Source organism: Vipera ursinii, assembly GCF_947247035.1.
Source record: "Vipera ursinii genome assembly, chromosome: Z".
Lineage (NCBI taxonomy): Eukaryota > Metazoa > Chordata > Lepidosauria > Squamata > Viperidae > Vipera > Vipera ursinii.
The window spans coordinates 14,649,252-14,672,983 of record NC_139517.1 but is presented as its reverse complement, the minus strand read 5'-3'; the positions used below and the strand labels follow the sequence as shown (position 1 = coordinate 14,672,983).

Below are 23,732 nucleotides of genomic sequence, written 5' to 3'. Positions count from 1 at the left end.
ATCAGAGAGTTCTTTATGCAGCCATGCTGGTTTCTTTTGAAAGCTGTTATTTTTCTTCTTTGTTGGTATTGTGCTAGACTGGGCCTTTATTATCTTACTTTTCAAAATTTCCCAAGCTTCTTGAGTTGTTTTCCTCTTTAGGATTCTCATCCATGGAATTCTTCCCAAGGTCTCTCTAAGTTTATTGAAATTAGCTCTTTTAAAGTCCAAGACTCTAGTTCAGACATGTCAAACACAAGGCCCGGGGGCCGGATCCGGCCCGCAAAGTGGTTTCATGCGGCCCGCGAAGCCATCCTGGAAACAGTGAGGGAACGGCCCCCACTGCCTTGGCCCTGGCCCAGAGACCCTCCTTCCGCCAGAGACCCCCAGATCTCTCCCACTCCTGCCCAGGCCCCCATAGCCACCCTGGATGCGAACGATGTAGAGCTGGCCACGCCCACCCAGTAGGCCATACGCACTCTGGCCACACCCACCCAGTAGGCCATGCCCACCCTGGCCACGCCCACCCGGCCCCCTGAGGGCAACCGCAGTGCTGATGCGGCCCTCAATGAAATTGAGTTTGACACCCCTGCTCTAGTTTGGCTGTATTCTATTGCTTGTGCTTCCATAATGTTGAATTCCAATATTGCATGATCACTTCCCCCCAAGGTTCCTGTGGCTTTGACACTTTCTATCATTTCATCTCTGTTAGTGAAAATTAAATCCAGTATGGCTAACCCTTGGTTCCCTTCTCTACTTTTTGGGAGATAAAGTTGTCTGCTAGGCTTGTCAGGAATCTGTTAGATCTTCCACTTGGTGCAGAGTTTGTCTCCCAGTTGATATCAGGGTAATTAAAGTCCCCCATTACTATTGTGATGCGCTTCCTACATACCTTAGTTAGCTGACTAGCAAAAAGTTCATCTATTTCCTCTGCTTGGTTGGGCGGCCTATAGTATACACCTATGGCAATGTCATTTTTTCCCCTTTTATATTGACCCAAATACATTCAAGTTTAGAGTTTTCATCATTGTTGTGCTCTATTTCTGTAGTGATAAAGTTATTTCTTATATAGAGAGCAATTTACAGTATTTAGCTTCGGAGAGCTTTGTGGTATGGAGCCATCAATTCTTATTTTAATGTTAGTGGCTAATGCTAATTTAAATAATATTTAATTGGAGATATTATCAGTTCATTGTTTTCTGATGTACAGTATTTGCCAGAGTTACTGGAAAGAGCCAGTTTGGTCTAGTGGTTAAGGCACCAAGCTAGCAGCCAGGAGACTCTGAATTCTAGTCCCGCCTTAGGCACTAAAGCCAGTCTCTCTCTCTCAGCCCAACCTTCTAGCTCCTAAGCAAACATCACTACCACAGGATTGTTTTTCTTAAGAACTGGACAGGAATCATCTGACATTTCCCACAAGGCAGGGCTGTGAGAAGTACAGTTTCCCTACCACTATCACACTGTTTACATCTAAGTGAATTGCAGGCAAGAGGGGAGCTGTGAAATGCAGCAGTGTCTGCAGCGCATCAAGAGGATAGCAAAATGATGACATAGATGTGTTGATGTCATCACACAAATCCCAGTCTTTACATACATGCATCTCTATGATGCAAATAATAATAATAATAATAATAATAATAATAATAATAATAATAATAATAATAATAATAATAATAATAATATTGGAAGGACCTTGGAGGTCATCTAGTCCAACCCCCTACTCAGGCAGGAAACTCCATACCATTTCAGTCCAGTGTCTTCTTAAAAACTTCCAGTGTTCGAGCATTCACAGCTTCTGGAGGCAGGTTGTTCCACTGGTTAATTGTTCTAACTGTCAGGAAGTTTCTCCTTAGTTCTAGGTTGCTTCTCTCCTTGATTAGTTTCCATCCCTTGCTTCTTGTCCTGCCTTCAGGCGCTTTGGAGAATAGCTTGACTCCCTCTCCTTTGGGGCAGCCCCTGAGATATTGGAACACTGCTATCATGTCACCCCTCGCCCTTCTCTTCGTTAAACTAGACATACCCAATTCCAGCAACCGTTCCTTATATGTTTTAGCCCCCAGTCCCCTAATCATCTTTGTTGCTCTTCTCTGTACTCTTTCTAGAGTCTCGACATCTTTTTTATATCGTGGTGACCAAAACTGGATGCAGTATTCCAAGTATGTAAGTTGTGGTATGGTACAGACATATTAATTTGGCTTACCCTGCACACAGCTCTGATGAAAGGTCAAGTTTATAAGTGGCATCACTACTCTTGGTCCTTGTTCAAATACCCATCTGGATGTGCAGGAAATAGCAAATGCTGCCAAAAATTTAACTTTGGCACAGTAAGGCTCACATCAGTTTGAGAGAGATTAATTGAGGCACGCATGCATCCCAAAAACAAGGTGATGGGAAAAAAGCCTTCACACACTCTCCTACACACACACACACACACACACACACACAATGTCAGATATATCTGAAATAGAGTGTGATGCATAAAGCTTATGCTGCAATAAATCTCAATTTTTAAACTGTGACAGACCAGATTTTTTTTTCTTCTTCTTCCTTTTGCTGTCCCTTTTGCCAGAGTTATTCTGCCCTCTCGTGGTAGATGAATGTCCAGCTCTATCACACCAAGGTCACACTGGCAGTGATGCAGCAAAAGTCCACAGGAGATGACCAAACAGAACCATCATAAATGAAATTAGCTGGAGCAAGGCCAAGAGGAAAGGTTCCCCATGCTACTTTTAGAGATTGAAGTGACTCAACAAATTGGCCTGTGATCGTTTTCCCATCCTGAGCGATGAGGTACTCTTGCTATATTTGTATGTGTTGATGCTGCATTCAACATTCATGAGCAAAATAAGGGAAAGTAGAAACTTTCTCAGGCTTCAAAAGAGGAGGATGCAGTCAACACGTCAAAGGAAAGAAGATGAGTTACATCTCATAAAATGTACGACGTGAACTGTTCTGGGAGTAAACAAGATTTTAAGCAGTAGGAAGAGACATTTCATCCCTTAAAAGTTCATTTAAGTCTTCCCTAGGAGAAGCTGCTACTAATTCATCCAATTCTCTTTTCTTTGCTCTCTCTTTTTAACTCCTGAAACCTCATCCTGGAAAGACTTAGGTAGCATAGGCCTCAAGGAGACTTGAGAAAGTATTGACTAAAGCAATGATTATATCAGAGAATTCAGAAAAACAAACATGATGTCCAGTATTACAGTACTGAGAAAGATGTATTTTTTTCTCTCTCTCACACACACATACACATACACACAATATTTCCCAAAATATTGTGTTTCTCTGGAACAGAAGGAAGTAAGCAGTCCATTTAACTTTTAGTCTTTATGTGTTAGACAGTTTGAATACGTCTGTATTTGATCTTAACTAAAAGGCCAAAAAGCCTTGTGGCTGTAATAAAGATTTGAGTTGCTTTGACTGAGTAATTCTTATTAACTTATTAAAATGCATTCCACAGCATTAATGTTAATTTTATTTGCATATTCAAGAGAAGAAATAATTGCCCTGAGTAAGAATTTTGTATTGCTAGTCCCAGTCTCTAATAAAATTTATTTATTTGATTTTGGCACTATTCAACTTCAAACTGTCTCTGGGCAGCTTACCAGATAAACAAAACATGATAGAACTACAATAAGGAAATAAAATACAATAAAGTAAATAAATGAGATGGAAAATCCAGACATCCAACCAAAACATATACAACATATGTCAAACATATGTCAAACAAGAGCTTTCAGCCACCTTACCCCAAGGCCTGGGAAAACAGCCACGTCTTTAAAGTTACTGGAATGTCATCAGGCTGGGAGCCATCTGGATTTCAAGAGGACTTCATTCCAGAAGACGGAAAGATGACACTGTTTAATCAAGGGGACCTGGAATATATCCACTCTGTTGGTTCATAATGGCCAGGAGAAACCATGAGAGGTAGGTGGTCCCTCAAATAACGACCATATTTCGTGTAGGGTTTTATAGTTGAGAACCAGCACACAAAGGTGCTTTTTCAAAAGGCAGCTGGACTGTTGTTTTTTTCTGAGGAAGAAGAAGTCATTTTGCTACTCATCCAAGAAGCTTTATTGGTTCTGGCTCATGCAAAAAGCCAGGCCAGAATTGATGAAGCTTCTTGGATGAGAAGCAAAATATCCTCCTCAAAAAAACACACAGTCCAGTTGCCTTTTGAAAAAGCACCTTTGAGACAGCTATGACCTGCATGACTGAGAATCTCCACAGACATTTGACAACCAGCACCTTGAATCACACCCATAAACCTACACACTAGCAACCAGTGAAGTGCGTGAAGCTGGAGTGTCAAGTGAGCATTCTGAGACAAGCCCGCCATTGCTCACTCCACTGCATTCTGAACCAGTTAAAATTTCTGAGTGGTCTTAAGTGTAGGTCATTGTAGAGCAGGGGTCTTCAAACCTGGCCCTTTTATGACTTGTGGACTTCACCTCCCAGAATTCCTCAGGCAGGCATGCTGGCTGAGAAATTCTGGGAGTTGAACTCCACAAGTCATAAAAGGGCCAAGTTTGAAGACCCCTGTCGTAGAGAATAATTATTTATTAATCAGGCCATGGCTTAGGACAGTATATATGAATCTGGTTGGTTTCTTGGCAGTTGGGCAATATCTACAGTTGGTGATTTTAGCTTTCAGAGAGGGCTTTATATAGTTTTTACACAAGAGTTATAATTTCTGATACAATGCGTAAGGGTGTATTAATTACATAAGCAGAATGTTAACACAGGGAGATGCAAAGCAAATATCTACTGTTTAATTAATGATGAATAATGTCGTTGTGTTTATCCTAAAGGTGTGTAGTGAGGTAATCAATATGACTTGTGACTTACATAGCAAATGTCAGTTTCTGAGTTATTTTTGAATCTGGGAAGGGTAAATTAAATTAACAAAAGACATCAATACATTCCACAAATATTTCCACCCCATTTGGGATTAGAATACCTTTCAGAAGAACATAATTGGACTGATCGTTTGAATTGTGATGAAGTGCTATTCTATTCCAGCAATCCCCATCTTTTCATGCAAAATATGTTAGACTCAGCTGCCTACATATTTCTCTTTACTCCTGTCTGTTGAGGAATTTGGGTGTTGTTGTAAGAACAGTTTTGGAGCATGTGAAGCAGAAAAGGCTTATCCTACCTACAATACAAGCAAGATTATATAGTCAATTTCACACAAACAATTTTAAAAATCACACTGGCTAATCCACATTTGGTCATTTATACAAGCAAGTGGAAAATTCCTCTAAAGTTTACCTTTGCACATCCATACAAGAATAACATTTCTAAAGAACTCAAATTTCTAAATGTGGAGCCCAGCCTTCAAAGTTCCCTTCCTCTGTCTACAATTATAAATTATAAATCTGAGAGCAAGGATTGCCATACCATTAATCTCTCTGCAAAGTGTTTTAAGAGCTTTTATAAATGTAAATATTAGCTTAGCAGTGGAGGAAAAATAATGCAAGGTCTTAATAGATACTAAAAATAAATAATGTCTTTGTTTATAAAATATGACTGGGGAAACGTGTCGCTGCTTTCCCGTTCAATAACTTCCAAACTTGTTCGGACTACAACATCCAAGATTCTTTAGCCAGGCCATGCTGCCAGGGAATTCTGGGAGTTGCAGTCCTAGAACATCTGTGGGGCATCAGTGCAGGCAGCTTAGGTACAAATGGAAGAAGCTGACCTAAGCTGGGAGCTGCCTAGGCCAGGGGTAGGCTACCTTGGCTCTTTTATGACTCATGGACTTCAACTCCCAGAATTCCTGAGCCAGCCATGCTGAGGGGAAAGGGAGAGTTTCCAAGCTGAGCCATGCTGGCTCAGGAATTCTGGGAGTTGAAGTCCATGAGTCATAAAAGAGCCAAGGTTGCCTACCCCTGGCCTAGGCTCTTTCTTTGAAGAAGAACGTAAAAGCTTACAGCCATTTGTTTAGCGACTATTCAAAGTTACAATGTCACTGAAAAAAGTGATTTACAACTGGTCCTCACGCTTACAACCATCCCAGCTTCCCCATGGTCATGTGATCAAAATTCAGATACCTGGCAACTGGCACATATTTACGACAGTTGCAGCATCCCGAGGTGTCGTGATTACCACACGTTTCCTTCCTTTCCTTCTGACACGTAAAGGCAATGGGGGAAGCTGGTTTTGAGTAACGTCTATGTGATTCACTTATCAGTTGCCCTGTTTCACTTAGCAACCGTGGCAAAAGAGGTCATAAAATCCCCTTGCTTATCAACAGAAATTCTGGTTCCAACTGAGGTCGTAAGTCAAGGACTATCTGTATTGGCCAATTGCCTGAGCAGAATCTTATGATTCAGTTGATAATGTTCTGCTTATGCCATTCTGATGTCATGCTTAGCAGAACTTTGTGATCCCCCGATTCCTTTAGCTCACATTTAGCCATGCCGCTCCTAGGATTTTCTTCTCTGTTGTTCCTGGTATTCATTCCCACCAGGATCTGGGCTTGCTTACAATGTGACCCAGTGTTTAAGAGCAATATAGCTAAGCTCCGGACTGACATAGTTCCAAAAAAGATACGGGACACTCGCTTGAAGACACGGGCTGAAGTCCTCCTGAAAGGCCTTGAGGGGCATTTCTTTGTACATTATGCCACTAGCCAGTTTTCGGGATTGGCAGGTACAACTCTGTAATCCTTTGCCTACAGGTCATCCCTGCCCTCTGGGCCTTTGTTCATTTAAAGTAAGTGTCCAGTTGCCTTGGCAACTGTAAGACTTGTAGACTTCAACTCCCAGAATTCCCTAGCCAAGCGTGCTGAATTCTGGGAATTGAAGTCCACAAGTTATACAGTTGTCAGGATTGGACATCTCTGTTTTAAAGGCTGTTTGAAGGACTGCCTCTTGTCTATTTTATCCATCTGGCTCACCAGGATGGGAAGACAAGGTATGTTACAGGTCCCATCAATTAGAAATATACATCTGGTGGGACCACAAAAAAGGGCCTTTTCAGTGGCGGCCCCTTCTCTATGGAACATCATTCTCCCTGAGGGACGGTAGGCTCCCACCCAGCTGTTTTTCTGAAAGGCCTACAAACAATGGTTTGGTCAGTGGTCCTGGGGACTGCAAGTAGAGATGGTGAAATGGCTGTTTTGATTGCGTTATTGCTGCTATGGAGGTGGGGTGGGGGTTTTAAAATAGATTTTTATTACCGGTATATGTCGGATTTTTAAAATTTTGCAAGCCGCCTAAAGTCACCTAGGAATAAGTTGGGCACCTATAAAAATGTGTTAAATAAACAAATAAAATTAATGCTTCAACACATTTTAATCATGTGTTAGAAATGATTAAAATGTCTTTTTGTACATTGGTGCAATTTGCTGCTATGAAAATGACGTTCAGCCTACCGAAATGCTTTATGAAATGTAGCACTGGGCGCTTATGGGGGCTATTGGCTAGTAGCATCACTGCTGATATACAATATCTTCCGACCTACACAACATACAGGTAGTCCTCGACTTACAACAGTTCATTTAATGACTGTTCAAAGTTACAACAGCAGTGAAAAAAGTGACTTATGACCATTTTGCACACAACCGTTGCAGCATTCCCACGGTTATGTGATCAAAATTCAGAAGCTTGGCAACTGACTCATATTTATGAGAGTTGCAGTGTCCCGGGGTCATGTGATCCCCTTTTGCGACCTTCTGACAAGCAAAGTTAATGGGAAAGCCAGTTTCACTTAACAACTGTGTAACAAAATTAACAACTGCGGTGATTTATTTAACAACTGTGGCAAGAACGGTCTTTAAATGGGACAAAATTCACTTAACAACTGTCTCACTTAGCAACAGAAATTTTGGGCTCAGTTGTGGTCATAAGTCAAGGACTACCTGTAATTGTATTATCTTAAAAACAGTAACGCTGCCAGGATTGAAACCCAGATTTCCAATTCTGTCATCACATCTTCATTTTTGTTTTCTGTTTCTTAGTTTTTTCCATCCCACCCCTTTTAAAAATAAGATCCGGAACAGGAATGGAGGAAGTAGAAAATAAGATTTCATTAATTTATGATGCTGAATTTGGGGATCTTCTGCCCGTGGGACTTTAAATCTGCACCTAGTGACTCACCCCTGGAAACACAGTTAGTTAGAAGAATCTTTTCAAAATATTATTATTAAATTGATATGCATTATTCAATATATTATTTTTCTTCATGAATGGTCTGATTTCTGCTAGACCACATCACTGCAAGAGTCCTCCCCCCATTAAAAAAATAATCTGCCATTATATCAGTATTTCAGAGTCAACTCTCTCTTTCTCTCTCTTTCTCTCTCTCTTTCTCTCTCTTATAATAGCTTTAAAGTGTCAACTTCATACATTAAAATACAAATTAATATAAAAGGAAAGAGAAAGGGAATGATAAAACACATGAAAAGTGCCAAAAGGAAAAAAATAAAACTGACAAATATAACAGACTTTCTTTCTACAGAAATATTAACAATACTAGAAACTGGGAGACAGTGAGTTCTAGTTTTGCCTTAGGCATGAAAGACAGCTGGGTAACTTTGGCCAATCCTTCTCTCTCAGCCCAATCCATGGGGAAAACAAGACAGAAGGAATATTAGGTATGTTTGCTACCTTGAGTTACTTATAAAGTAATAAAGATGGGATAAAAACCTAATAAATAAAAAAAATACAATCACCTGTCTTAATTTTAAAGGGGTCAACTCTCTTACAAATCTTTTTTAAAAATTGCTGTACCATATTGAATGAATGCCAAAGAATTGAGGCCTTTGAACTATGGTGCTGGAGAAGACTCCTGCGAGTCCCTTGGACTGCAAGGCGATCAAACCGGTCTGTCCGAGAGGAGATCAACCCTGACTGCTCTTTAGAAGGCCAGATCCTGAAGTTGAAACTCAAATACTTTGGCCACCTGATGAGAAGGAAGGACTCACTGGAGAAGAGCCTCATGCTGGGAATGGTGGAGGGCAAGAGAAGAAGGGGACGACAGAGAATGAGGTGGCTGGATGGAGTCACTGAAGCAGTAGGCGTGAGCAAATGGACTCCAGAAGTTGGTAGAGGACAGGAAGGCCTGGAGGAACATTGTCCATGGGGTCGCGATGGGTCGGACACGACTTCGCAGCTAACAACAACAACATTGAATGAATCTTTATTACAACTAAGGGCCCAAGAGTGACAATATAACTGAAAATAGCTGAAAATAATTAAAATCAATGTAGAATACAGACACTTGTAATGGTTGGTATGAAAAGTATGTTACAGATGCGGGAGACCGTTCATCAACTGGTGTCTATTTTTTCCAGCAGCTACACAGTATTTAGCTACGACCTGATTTAGAAATAATTGACAATTTTTTTTAAAAAAAGGGATGAATATATAAGCGTTGTCAGATCTTCCAGGCTGCTAATGTAAAAGGGGAAGGATATGTATTACAAATATCTCTACAGATGGGCCAATAAAATAACCCATGCTGGGGGGTTGTTTCAGGCTCTGGCTTCTCTATTTATTATTTTATTTCTTCCCATCACAACTGATACACTCTTGGCAGCTTACAATCATCAAAATCCAATAAAAATCAAAATCCAATAAAACATCCAATAAAAAATAAAGATGGAATGGAAACAAAGAAACAAAAATAGGAAACAGCATTCCTCATTCAAAAGTCCCGATGAAAAAAAGCATCCGCCACATCCAGTTCTTTGGTCTCCCACATGGGTGTGTCTGTGCAACACAACTATTTTTTTTCCCCAACCCTGCAAATAATTATTACTAGATCGGCGCTCCGCTAAGTCAATTGTGCTGAAATCCATGGGACGAATAAATGAATCACGGCCATGTCCTCAGGGACTTCAGTAGGCCTAAAGCACCCTAACAGGCAACCTTTCCTCCCTTAATGGGACCCAGCCCTTGCTGTGATGAGAGATGGAACTGGCAGCATTAAGACAAATTGTCCTTTCCTGTTTTGTGGCTGCTGATTTTTCTGTGGGAGGGAAAACGGGCAGGTAGGTCTGGGCAAATCATGCCTTAGGATTAGGGTCAAGGCAAGGTGGAAGGGGGCTTGGACTAGAAAACCTCCAAGGTCCCTTCCAGTCATGTTGTGAGGCACAAAGAATCAGAACCATTGGTAAAGTTGCAGCACAGAAAATTTATTCAAGCCTATGCACGAGAATGTAGTCAACTAACAGTCAGGACTAAATTGGCGCGAGATAAGGAATTAATGGGCTGGACTTGGATCTCTGATGGCAATGCAAGGACTCTAAACTGATGACACACTTAACTCCGCCTCCCCAGCTTTGCCTGCTGTTCTCATCTATATCAATGACTCTATTATTCATGGAAACAGGAGGTAAAGCTGTGGTGGGAGGACATTCTTTGTGGTGTTCTAAAATAACACGAAGAAAATTTTGCTTATCCTGTTTGAAGGCGTCAGTCACAGACATGATTCCGGTGCCACCAATATGCGTGTGGTAATTCTGTAAGAATGAGGCCAGACTGTTTTGCTCAGAATCCCAAATTTGACTCACGGAAATTAGGAGGAGGAAGAAGTAGTCTGTATGTTCACCGCCTTGAGTTACTTATAAAGTAATCAAGGTGAGATAAAAATCTAATACATAAAAATAGATATAGCAGAGACATAGAAATGGGAATATAGGAGGAGAGGGAACATACATTGACAAAGCTGGGAGTTAAGGTGGGCTAATATTCACACCAGAAGCTTCATTGAAAAGATGAGATTTTAAAGGGCAATTTGGGACGGCCAGTTTGGTCTAGTGGTTAAGGCACTGAGCTAGAAAGCAAACAATTGTGAGTTCAAATCCTGCCTTAGCCATGAAAGCCAGCTGGGTGCCCTTGGACCGGTTACTGTCTTCAGCCTAACTTGCCTCACAGGGTTGTTGTGGGGCAAATAGAACGGAAGTGTATTGGATATGTTCACTGGCTTGAGTGATTTGTAAAAATAATAAAGGTAGGATATAAGTAACTAAGGAAGAAGCAGTATTTTAAGAGGTTGGATGTCTTGAAGCTGGGCAAGATAGGGGAAGAAAATTGTATCCCTTCATATGATAAAATCAGCTTTAAGCTGATTTAAGGGAAGATAGGAAAAATGCTTTTTTTCCAGCCTCAGCCAAGAGCTCTTCTAGATGTACCATCAAACTGATTGGGGAAAAAAAGATGATGATAATGATGATGATGATGATAATAAAATAACAACAACAACAATAATACCATAAGAAAGGCTGAGTGGCAAAGAATTGAGGCCTTTGAACTACGGTGCTGGAGAAGACTCCTGTGAGTCCCTTGGACTGCAAGGCGATCAAACCAGTCAGTCCTAGAGGAGATCAACCCTGACTGCTCTTTTAGAAGGCCAGATCCTGAAGTTGAAACTCAAATACTTTGGCCAACTAATGAGAAGGAAGGACTCACTGGAGAAGAGCCTCATGCTGGGAAAGGTTGAGGGCAAGAGAAGAAGGGGACGACAGAGAATGAGGTGGCTGGATGGAGTCACTGAAGCAGTAGGCGTGAGCTTAAATGGACTCCAGAAGATGGTAGAGGACAGGAAGGCCTGGAGGAACGTTGTCAATGGGATCGCAGTGAGTCAGACACGACTTTGCAACTAACAACAACTACTACTACTACCACTATTATTATTATTATTATTATTATTATTATTATTATTATTATTATTATTATTATTATTATATCTGTGACCAGTGGCGTAGCGTGGGGGGTGCAGGGGGGGCCGGCCGCACCGGGCGCAACATCTGGGGGGGCGCATTAGATGCATTTTACTTTAATTACATCAGTATTTTCATAAGAAACAATACATGTGCTTAGGGGGTAAGGGTTTCTTTAACTAATCTAGTGGAAGAGACTCGAGTGCTAAAATCCACAGGTTAGGGGGCGCAAATTACTTGCCTTGCCCCGGGTGCTGACAACCCACGCTACGCCACTGTCTGTGACTGTTATGCCATTTTCCACTGTTCTGAGGAAAGAAATGCGAACTCTGTGAAGGGTGTACAATCTGAGACTCCGAAGACCGCATGCGCCCCAAATGATATGGGGGAGACGTCCACAATGGCTCCACCAACACAAAGAATAAATACAGATGAATAATTTGGGGGTTTCTAAAATTTTCTACCAAAGAGAATTATTCATAAAGGGGAGGTGAATAATTAACTTAATATGCTTTAATGTACTTAATTTAACTTGTCAGTTTAAATTTTAATTTAACACATTTTTAATTTTATTTTAATGATTAAATTTTAATTAAATTTCAATGTTGAATTAATTTAAATTTAATTTAACTATAATTTAATTTGAATATTTATTTTTAATTTAATTTGAATGTTTAATTAATTTTAATTTAATTTAAATTTAATGTGATTTTAATTAAATGCAAAGCTCAGTTAAATTAAATTTAGATTTCTTGCACCGCACACAGAGAAAGTGTATACCTTTGGTCTAAGAAACGTATGTAGCTCTGCTGTGATTTTAAAAGAAAAACAAAATACCCCTGAGAATCCTAGCTACTTTCATGTCCTTTGTATATACTCTGCCTAAGCCTTACTGTTTCCCCCCAAAGTTCCCTCCACCACTAAAGTTTACTATACCTTTACAAAAAATATTTAAAAATCTATTTTTTTTTACAATCTATTGCAACTGTCTCTCATTCTCTTCTTCCCAGTTAAATCCATGGTTGATGCCTTGATCCAAGAGGTGAAGGTCACAACAGAAAAACTGCTTCAAACCAAACTTACAGGTGAGAATCCCAGCAGCGATTACACATATTTCTCTATCATCTATCTATTTATCCATTATATATCTCTGTCTATCATTATCTATCTGTCTGTCTATCTATCTATCTATCTATCTATCTATCTATCTATCTATCTATCTATCTATCTATCATCTAACTATCCATCCTTCCATCCATTCATCCATCATCTACCCATCTGTCTATGTCTGTCTGTCTGTCTATCTATCTATCTATCTATCTATCTATCTATCTATCTATCTATCTATCAATCATCTATCAATCATCTATTTATCTATCATCTATTTATCCCATCCATCCCTCTTTCATATCTCTGTTTGTCTCTCATCTCTCTCTCTCTCTAATTATCTCTCTCTCTGTGTGTGTCTATCTACCTATCTATTTATCTATCATCTATTTATCCATCCATCCATCCCTCTATCTATTATATCTCTATCTGTTTGTCTCTCTCTTATCTCTTTATCTCTCTCGCTCTCTTTCTATCTATCTATCTATCTATCTATCTATCTATCTATCTATCTATCTATATCTATCTATCTATCTATCTATCTATCTATCTATCTATCTATCTATCTATCTATCATCTATTTATCCATCCATCCATCCCTTTATCTATTATATCTCTTTCTGTTTCTCTCTCTCTCTCTCTCTCTCTCTCTCTCTTCTACCTATATCTATCATCTATTCTCCAGTCTTTCCCCTCTAAAGAAATAAATTCTTGGTGTTTCTGCAGATGAGGATCTGCTGGAAGAATTGGTGGACTTCCGGACAAAGACAACCATGAATCTCAAGAAAGCCTTAAAGAAGTACCAAATACAAGGTTTTGGGTCTTTCCTAATTTCTGCTTCAGGAGTTTTTTTTCTAATCTGGAAATCTTGCCTGTCCTTTCTTTCGTTATTCCATAATAGAAGATATGGATGTGTGTTTGTGTGTGTGTGTGTGTAGCAATAAAATGGGCTACAGAGCATCTATGCAGAGCCTTCCATAGGAGGAACAGCTATATATATATATATATATATATATATATATATATATATATATATATATATATATATATATATATATATATATATATATATATATATATATATAAAGGGATGCGGTGGCTCAGTGGGTTAGGACGCTGAGCTTGTCGATCAGAAGATCGGCAGTTTGGCGGGTCGAATCCCGAGTGCCGTGTAACAGAGTGAGCGCCTGTTACTTGTCCCAGCTTCTGCCAACCTAGCAGTTCGAAAGCACGTAAAAATGCAAGTAGAAAAATAGGGACCACTACGGTGGGAAGGTAACAGCGTTCCGTGCGCCTTTGGCGTCTAGTCATGCCGGCCACATGACCATGGAGACGTCCTCGGACAAACGCTGGCTCTTCGGCTTTGAAACGGAGATGAGCACCGGCCCCTAGAGTTGGAAACGACTAGCACGCATGTGCGGGGGAACCTTTACCTTTACCTTATTTATATATATATATATATATATATATATATATATATATATATATATATATATATATATAAAATGAAAGTAAGATAAATTAAAATTAACATTAATCAGTGGTATCCAAATGAATTACATTATTAAAATTATGGGTGATGCATAGAAATTAATAAGTGGGGCTACATTTGTTATTATTTTAATTTGTAAACCACCCAGCATTAGTGGGAGCTGGACAGCATAAAAAAATCAACAAATTATTATTATTCTGTCATTCAAGCAGAAAAAAAAATCCATACAATATAACATTAATATAGGAAACAGACTGTCTTTAGACTTTGCAGTGAATTAATTAAACTAATTAAATTTTTAAAAATCAGTTTGTAATGTTTATCGTGGATGGTGCCTTTTAGAGCTTCTGTGAGGCTGTTGTCCATCTGAATATTCTCACCAAGAAGAATTTCCTGGACATTTCCTGGCACTTAGGAATGTTTTTAATGAAAATTTTCAAACATACAGGTAGTCCTCGGCTTACGAACACAATTGAGCCCAAAATTTCTGTTGTTAAGCAAGACAGTTGTTAAGTGACTTTTCTTGCCACAGTTATTACGTGAATCATTATAGTTAAGTTAGTAACACAGTTAAGTGAATCTGGTATCCCCATTGACTTTGCTTGTCAGAAGTCACAAAAGATGATCACATGACTCAGGGACGTAAATACATGTCAGTTGCCAAGTGTCTGAATTTTGATCACATGGCCATGGGGACACTGCAATGGGTCGTAAGCATAAAAAATGGCCATAAGTCACTTTTTTCGTGCTGATGTAACTTTGAACAGTCAGTAAACAAATGATTGTGAATTGAAGATTACCTGTGCACGCTATTTTTCATAGCTACACAGATTGAAAAGGTATAAAAGCTTCATAATTTGGTTCTGTAGAACTGTAACATTTGCTGCTGCAACTGAAGGGAATGTGGGAACAATTTGCATGTGAAGAAAAATCTACATATAATATTGGAGGCATGGGCATTCATTTTGGAATCTCTTTCCTTGTAGGTTGTGATGAAAACACATGTGGTAAGTTGCTTGGTTTTAAATGGGTGGGTGGAACAAGAGTCTGCCAGATAAAAGCTAGTGTGATTGAATAATGAGAAGAGAGGATGTGGTTTGGGAGAAGCTTAGGGGTGGCCCCTGGGGGATCAAGGCAAAAAACAGAAGTGTGTAGGAAATTATCTTGCACACATGTGGATCAAACAGTGACAAACCACAACAGAGCAGCAAAAGGATGAAAGAATTGTTGGAGGGTAACAGGAGGGGGAGCTGATCCATATGAGCTAGATTTGGTTTCCCAAACTTGATGCACTTAAATGTGGAACTTCTAGAAATCCCAGGCTACATGGCTAATATTTTTGGTTATCATCGCAAAACAGGATACCAGGTTGGGGAAAGTTGAACAAGGTGAAGAATTGGCCCAAGGCAGTATCTATGTGTTTGCCCCATTAGATGGGTCAGACGAAGGAATCAAGAGCTGTTGTGGCACAGTGGTTAGAATGCAGTATTGCAGGCTAACTCTGCCGACTGCCAGCAGTTCAGTTCTGACTGGCTCAAGGTTGATGCAGCTTTCCACCTTTCCGAGGTCGGTAAAATGAGGACCCAGATTGTTGGGGGCAGTAGGCTGACTCTGTAAACTGCTTAAAACAGCAAAACCAAATCATAAACGAACAAAAAAAGATGTAAAAATAGCATTAGCACTTAGATTTATATATCGCTTCACAGTGCTTTACAGCCCTCTCTAAGCGGTTTTACAGAGTCAGCCTATTGGCCCCCAACAATCTGGGTCCTCATTTTACCGACCTCAGAAGGATGGAAGGCAGAGTCAACCTTGAGCCAGTCAGGATCGAACTGCCAATCTTCTGACAGCCAGCAGTCAACAGAAGTAGCCTGCAGTACTGCATTCTAGCCATTGCGCCACCATAGCTCTTAATAAATGATAATAAGCAAAACATACAAAAGAGAAAATTATGAGCAATCTTGGCATATTATCTGTATGTCAAATATTAAAAGAAAGGGGAAAAGTGTTTCTTCTTTGAAGATGGCCACACATAAAAAACCGGTGAGCTTCAATCCCATGATTGCAGCTGCCATCTTGACTGTTGTGCTCCATCCTGCAGACACTCCTGCTATTTGTATAACATAAATTCAGCACAGCCCTTTCCCAAGTACCGTAAATGGCAGAGTACAGGCTGAATTTATCTTATTTTCTTTGTGCATTTGGTTGGGCCTATATCAGGGATCCTGAAACTTGGCCACTTTAAGACTTGTGGAGTGGCTGGCTGGGGAATTCTGGGAATTGAAGTCCACAAGTCTTAAAGTGGCCAAGTTTGAGGACCCCTGGCCTATACATTGTCATGAGCTGATCCCACCTATTGCATGAATTGGGGTTGGGAGCAGGAGGGTTACTCGAGTTAGTCATTCCTTGTGTGGAGATTTTAAAAGTTAATTTCTCCCACTTTCTTTCTCTATCCACCCCCTCTCCCCCAATACCCTTGCTCATCCTCCCCCTGTTGCAGCAACATTGAAATATGAGGTATTTAATTGCGGAAGATGCCTCCCAATGCAGGCCTATTGCTTGTCACTAAGTCAGTGCTTTGGTAAGTAAAGTTGGAATTTAAGGTGGGAAAGGGACTATTAAAAGAAGTCTTCACTGACCAACTGCAATTTGTACAGCAACTGTGTCACTAAGTGAAGCAGTCGTCAAGTGAAATGTGACAGGGACATGCTGACTTACAGCATCGGTCCCAGCTGTAGTGATTGACCAAATCACTCATGGTTATTAAGTGCCACATCATAAGACTATGACTTGCAACTCTAACGTATTGGCCTTAACTGTTTCCTTAACTGCTTTCAATCACTTGTTTAATGTCTGATCACTTGCTTAAACGTCTGACCTAGATTCTGTGTTTGTAACTTGTTGCTAATGAAGCCAGACTTGCTGTCTCCAGGCTGATAATTAGGTTTGGGGTGGGAAACTGTTACTTTAAAGCTATTGGTTGCTGCCTAGAGGCTAACACAGTGATGGCAAACCTTTTAGAGACCGAGTGCCCAAACTGCAACCCCAAACCCGCATATGAATCATTGGGTGCCGGGTGGGCGTGGCCCATTGGGTGGGTGTGGCCCATTGGGTGAGCGTGGCTGTGGTGGTAACAGCAGACTGGGTGGGACTAAAAAGTTCAATCAATCAATTCCAACTTTGTGAGATCTTTTTTTTTTCCTGTGAGAAGTTGAAATTGATTGATTGATTGAACCTTTTTTTTGCACATGGAGGCGAAAAGGTTTTATAAAACCCAGCTGAAGGCCGAGGACTGGGGCGACGGCACGCGTGTCCACAGAGAGGGCTCTGCGTGCCACCTGTGGCACGCGTGCCATAGCTTCACCACCACTGGGCTAACAGTATAAATAGCTGCATGGCAGCCATTAGGGCTGCTTCTGTTATCAGTTAAATAAACCTGTTGCTGTTTCAACACTTCATCTGGCTTAATGCCTCAAGAACGGAATATATAACAGCAACTTCCTGTAGGTTCCCCCATTGACTTTGCCCGTTGGAAACCAGCCGTGAAGGTCACCTGCAAAGGGTGATCATGTGACCACAGGATGCTGGCAGCCATCATAAATTCGCATTGATTGCCAAGCATCCAAATTCAGGTCCCAAAGGTGCTTTTCCAAAAGACAACTGGGCTTTCTTGGGGTTTTCTTTTTTTTTTCTTTGAGAAGTAAAACATTTTCAAAGAAAAAAACCCAAGAAAGTCCAGCTGCCTTTTGGAAAAGCACCTTTGGGACAACCATGACCTGTGGATGCCTGAGAATTGACTCACCTGTGACATTTTAAATGTTCTTTTAGTGCCACTATTGTAAGGATGCATAAGTTATTATCTTACGCTGCTATTTGCATGTATTTATGTATGCGCACAGGTGTGTTGTATAGTGCTTTGTGATATTGTAAGGTGCCTAGAGAAGGTGATGGTTTTAAAGGCACAAGAGAAAATATCTGACAGAATGATTGAAAACCAGGATTTGGTTCAAAGCCTCTTTGTGTGTTGCTTTGACCAGAAGAGGGCAGCACTTAAATTGTTTTGGGACATAACCAGACTGCCATTTTAAATTGCTTTCCTTTACTCTGCATGCCATAGCAAAACAGTATGGCCGCATAAATTGCCATGCCCTCATTGACAAGGCCTATTCTGCTTCAGTAATTAATCGGCTGAGTTGTGTTTATTTTAATATGGAAACCAATTCAGTAAAGTAATCGGTGGATACCCTTTTCTTTGTTTCCCATTGCACCATGTCATCTCTGATAGCAAAAATAACCAGCATATGCTCCCATATGTGGCTACGCCAAAATATCCGGGGGTCACCCTAGACAGGACTCTGTCTTTTAAAAAACATATTCAGAATTTGGCTGCCAAGGTTAACAGCAGAAACAACATTCTGCAAAAACTATGCGGAACAACTTGGGGAGCTTCAGCTCCAACTCTTCGGTGCGCAGCCCTTGGGCTTTGCTACTCTGTAGCGGAATATTGCGCACCTGTATGGATAAACAGCCCACAGACAAGACTTGTCGATGTTCAGCTTAACTATACGATGAGATTAATTACTGGGTGCATAAAATCTACAGCTATTCACTGGCTACCAGTTCTTAGCCACATACTCCCCCCGCACTTACGACGACAAGAAGCTCTTATTCGGGAGTATAGTAAGATCCTGCTAAACTCCTCTCTATCCATTCATGGTTATACCTCTGTTCTTTTAAGAGGTCGACTAAAGTCAAGAAATCCACCACTCCTTACAGCACTTAAGCTGCTAGCCGAACATCAGAGCACCACACAAAAGTGGATGGAAGCATGGAATAGCTATACCTCCCAAGATATTTTCGAGCATATTAATCCTAATAATATACCTCCAGGGTTCAATTTACCCCGACACATATGGGTGACATACAATAGAATTAGAACGACTCATGGGATGTGTGCCGATTCTTTGTATAAATGGGAGAAAACATCTTCAGCATAATGTGATTGCGGGGCTCCCTGACAGACTATCCAACATATAGCGAGGGAATGCACTAATAGAAAATACCCAGGGGATTTCAAGGACTTCCTCTGCGTAACAACGGCAGCTACTGACTGGATTTCCAAACTCGACATCAAACTCTGAAATGTTATTTCTGTTTTCCTCTTAGGTTTTATGACTGCTTCTTTTTAATTGTTTTAACTGTTTTAACTTGTAAATATGAAATGTTTTTAATATTGTGTGTGACCAGCCATACGCTAAATAAATAAATAAATAACCAGCAATTGCCCTCCTTAATGTATAATGGAGTAGGCTGGGCTAGTGAAGATAGGTGCTTATAAAGTAGGTGGTATAATCGCCTTTCAAATTGTCTACCTAACAAGTTGCAGATGAGAAATGTTCTGTGCCTGTTACCCATTAGTTGGACTGCTTCTGAACACGAGACTAGCACTTTTCTGAAGAAGCACTAAACCCATGTCCAAAAGTAGCTTGACAGGTCACAGATGCTAAGGAGAGGTGGGGGCGGGGGGGCAGCAAAGTGGGAGAGAATAATAAAAAGCAAACCCTGTCTTCTAGTGGCATTGAGCAAGTGGAGGGTCATGCCCAAAGAACCAAGAACTTCTGAGTAGTTTTATTGTTGTTCGCCTACAGGCAGAATCTTGCCAGACGAAAGCAACTTTCTGCATAACTATAGATATACTCTGTAAACTGCTAGGGAGTCCTTTCCTTCTTCCTGCCTACCAGACATTCCCAACTTCTCTGGGGTTTTTTTTTTCTTTCTCTCTCTGCAAAGGAGCCCCTACCTCCCACAACTCCAGACAACATTCCATTGTATGAAGTGACCGAATTCAGGTGTAACTGGGGAGGAGGCAAAATGCCATATACATACAAAGGGGTGTTCTCCTCCCTCGAATCCCTTGATGGCAGAAGCAACAAAAACCTGTGGTTACTAATTCTTGATAGAATCAGCAACGTACCGTATATCTGGCAAACTCTGGATCTTATTCCTGGTTGAAACTGACTTTCTGAGTAGCACAGTTATCACCTTCTCTAGTGTTTTTTTTTTTTTAAACACAAGTCTACTCGGGCTCCTTCAGAACGGTATGTCAAGAGCCTATGTAAGATCCATCCAGCTCCGGAAGGTTCCAGTCAGCCTAATAAGAGCAAATACCTCTGTAGAAGCCAAGTGTGGTTATTCCAGACAGCCCAGGGCAAAATCATTTCAGTTTGGGGTCATTTCAGGAGAGAGAGAGGTGCTCCAAGTAGCCTAAAGTCGGTAACTGTGGTGGAATCTCCAAGTAGGCTGGTGGGTGGTGTTAAGAGGGGACTGAGTTTAGATCAATTGCATTGCAGGATGTGGCACAGACGTGACTTTCCCCAGAATCCTTGAGGCCTTATCTTGCTGTTGCCAGGGAACGGAGTCAGTCCGGCAAGATTTTTGTAACATAACTGACTTAGCAATAAAACTCCTGCTAAGAGTCTTCCCGAGTGCTTCTAGTTGCTTTTGCCTGACACTAACAGGCAGTGGCGTAGCGTGGGTTGTCAGCACCCGGGGCAAGGCAAGTAATTTGCGCCCCCTAACCCGTGCACCGCACCGCACGCCTGGCACCCCCCCTCCACAGTGGGCGGCGACCCGGAGGCTCGGATCGGATTCGCGCAGCCAGCACTGCAGTGAGAGAGAGTGAGTGAGCCAGGCAGGGGCAGAGAGCTGCGAGTGCGAGCGAGTGCAGCACACTACCAGATCATGTCCACAGCAGGAATTATATTTTAATTGTATTAATTGCTGAACTATATTTTAAAATTGGAGCATCTAATTTGGAGCAACTATAAAATGAGCTATAGTATCAAAGCAGTTTCATCTGGACATGTGATAAAAAAAATGTTAACAGGGCACAATGATGACGTAAAGGTAATCCTCGACTTACAACAATTCATTTTGTGACCTTTCAAAGTTACGACGACACTGAAAAAAAGTGACTTGTGACCGTTTTTCAGTTATGACCTTTGGAGCATCTCCATGGTCCTGTGATCAAAATTCGGACGCTGGGCAACCAAATCATATTTATGACCATTGCAGTATCCTGGGGTCAAGTGATCACCTTTTGTGACCCTCTGACAAGTCAATGGGGAAGCCAGATTCATTTAACAACTGGGTTACTAACTGATCAACTGCAGTGATTCACTTAACAACTGAGGCAAGAAAGGTCGTAAAATGGAGCAAAATTCAACATATGTCTCACTTAACAACAGAAATTTTCAGCTCAATTGTGGTGGTAAGCTGAAGATTACCTGTACTTACAGGCAGATGAGGAAGAGCTCAAAGTGATTTTAAACACTTGAACATTTATATGTACAATCAGGGCTTTTTTTTGTCATAGAACGCTCAGAACGGAGTTCCGGCACCTTTTTCGGATGGAACCTTGTAGGGTAGGGCAAGGCAAGTTGTATGACATGTGTGAGTTCCGGCACCTTTTTCTTTTACAAAAAAAGCACTGTGTACAATATAATTTTTTTCACAGTTATTGTTGGAAGGAGGGTTTTGAGGCACCTTAGTATATCTGACCACATTAAAAGACTGCAATTCTTCAGGTCTGAACAAACTACTTTATAATGCTTTTTGATGTTCAAAGGATTCTACACCATGTTATCTGATAATATTATACATCAATGCTGCAGGAGGGGCACTATTATTTCCATGTTGGAGTAACAAATCCAGAACCTTCCGGATGTTGTTGAACTCCTATTCCCAGCACTGCTCACCACTGGCTGGACTATACAGGTTGTCCTTGACTTACAATATTTCGTTTAGTGACCATTTGAAGTTACAACGCCACTTATGACCGTTTTTCACACTTACGACCGTTGTGGCATCCCCATGGCTATGTGATCAAAATTCAGATGCTTGGCAACTAACTCATATTTATGACAGTTTCAGTATCCTTCAGTCATGTGATCATCTTTTGCAACCTTCTGACAAAGTCAATGGGGAAAATAGATTCACTTATTACCTGTGTTACTAACTTACTAACTGCAGTGATTCATTTAACAACTGGGGCAAGAAAGGCTGTAACATGGGGAAATGTCCACTTTTAACAACAGTCTTACTTAGCCACAGAAATTTGGGGCTCAATTGTGATCGTACATTAAGGGCTACTTGTATGCACCTGATGTAGTTCAGCCACATTTGTGGGAGGCCCAGATTATCTAATTATCTCCTAGAGAGGTACCCATCCATTTCTAGTCAGAGGATCCTCTTTTGCTGCAGGCCTCTTGTCTCCCTTGGTTATTATTTAGATGAGCCTTTGTGTCTTGGCACAAGGTTCTTTTTTCTGGGGCTGAACTGAACTCTGTGCTTTTGCAGAAATCTGGGTCTTCCATTTTGGAAGCACGAGAAGCTCTGGGAAGGAGAAGTGGCTGCATTTTGCTGTTTTGAACCCAAAACTGGGTTCTTTATTTCTAGTTGATAACCAAGACCGTCTGGCCCTTCGTTTCGGGAAACCCTTGGTGGACCCAGACATCGCTCGGACTGGAGTGGCCATTGTCCTGTGTATGGGCGGAGTGTTGTTCCTGGTGATCATAGGCGTGTAAGTATTGCAAACAGCCTGTAGTCCCCATAGAAAGCAATTTTTGTAATAATAATAATAATAATAATAATAATAATAATAATAATAATAATAATAATAATAATAAGTTGGAAGGGACCTTGGAGTTCATCTAGTCCAACCCCCTGCTCAGGCAGGAAACCCTACACCATTTCAGGCAAATGGCTGTCCAGTCTCTTCTTAAAGACTTCCAGTGTTGCAGCATTCACAGCTTCTGGAGGCAGGTTGTTCCACTGATTAATTGTTCTAACTGTCAGGAAGTTTCTCCTTAGTTCTAGGTTGCTTCTCTCCTTGGTTAGTTTCCATCCGTTGCTTCTTGTCCTGCCTTCAGGTGCTTTGGAGAATAGCTTGACTCCCTCTTCTTTGTGGCAGCCCCTGAGATATTGGAACGCTGCTATCACATCACCCCTCGTCCTTCTCTTCATTAAACTAGACATACCCAATTCCAGCAACCCTTCCTTGTAAGTTTTAGCCTCCAGTCCCCTGATCATCTTTGTTGCTCTTCTTTCTTCCATACCAACGGTGACTACAAGTAACTGCACCCCAAGCACCATGCATGAAGATTTTTGAGAGACACTAATTCTGCCTTTCTCCTAGGATAATCGTGTACTGGAGAAGTCAGCTGTATCGTTATGTTTAGCTGTGATGCTGACTGAGATGCCCTTAGACCTTCAGAATGGGAAGCCTGACCATCCCATTACAACCTTCAAGACACCTTTGCTCACAGACTGGTATTTTGTCTTCTGATCCTCTTCCCCGTGCTTCCCTATAATAAACGCAAATCTCTTACAATTGCAAACTTAACGCCATAGTTTTAAAAAGAGCGGTTCTAGTCTGCTAAAAAAAATGACAAATGTTCTTCTCTGCACAAATGGATTTCTTTT

The 23,732-nt window shown here is 40.9% G+C and overlaps 1 protein-coding gene across 1 annotated transcript; it reads left to right on the top strand.

Annotated features, from left to right (window-relative positions):
* Window positions 1-3,883: 3,883 nt before the first annotated feature.
* On the top strand, window positions 3,884-23,595 carry IZUMO2 (IZUMO family member 2; the record flags this gene model as incomplete). Its single annotated transcript, XM_083378820.1, has 8 exons — window positions 3,884-3,906; window positions 6,455-6,636; window positions 12,661-12,735; window positions 13,484-13,570; window positions 15,236-15,256; window positions 16,750-16,830; window positions 22,707-22,816; window positions 23,446-23,595. The coding sequence occupies 8 exons, from the start codon at window positions 3,884-3,886 to the stop codon at window positions 23,593-23,595; spliced, it is 729 nt and encodes a 242-aa protein (XP_083234946.1).
* Between the last annotated feature and the right edge of the window lie 137 nt (window positions 23,596-23,732).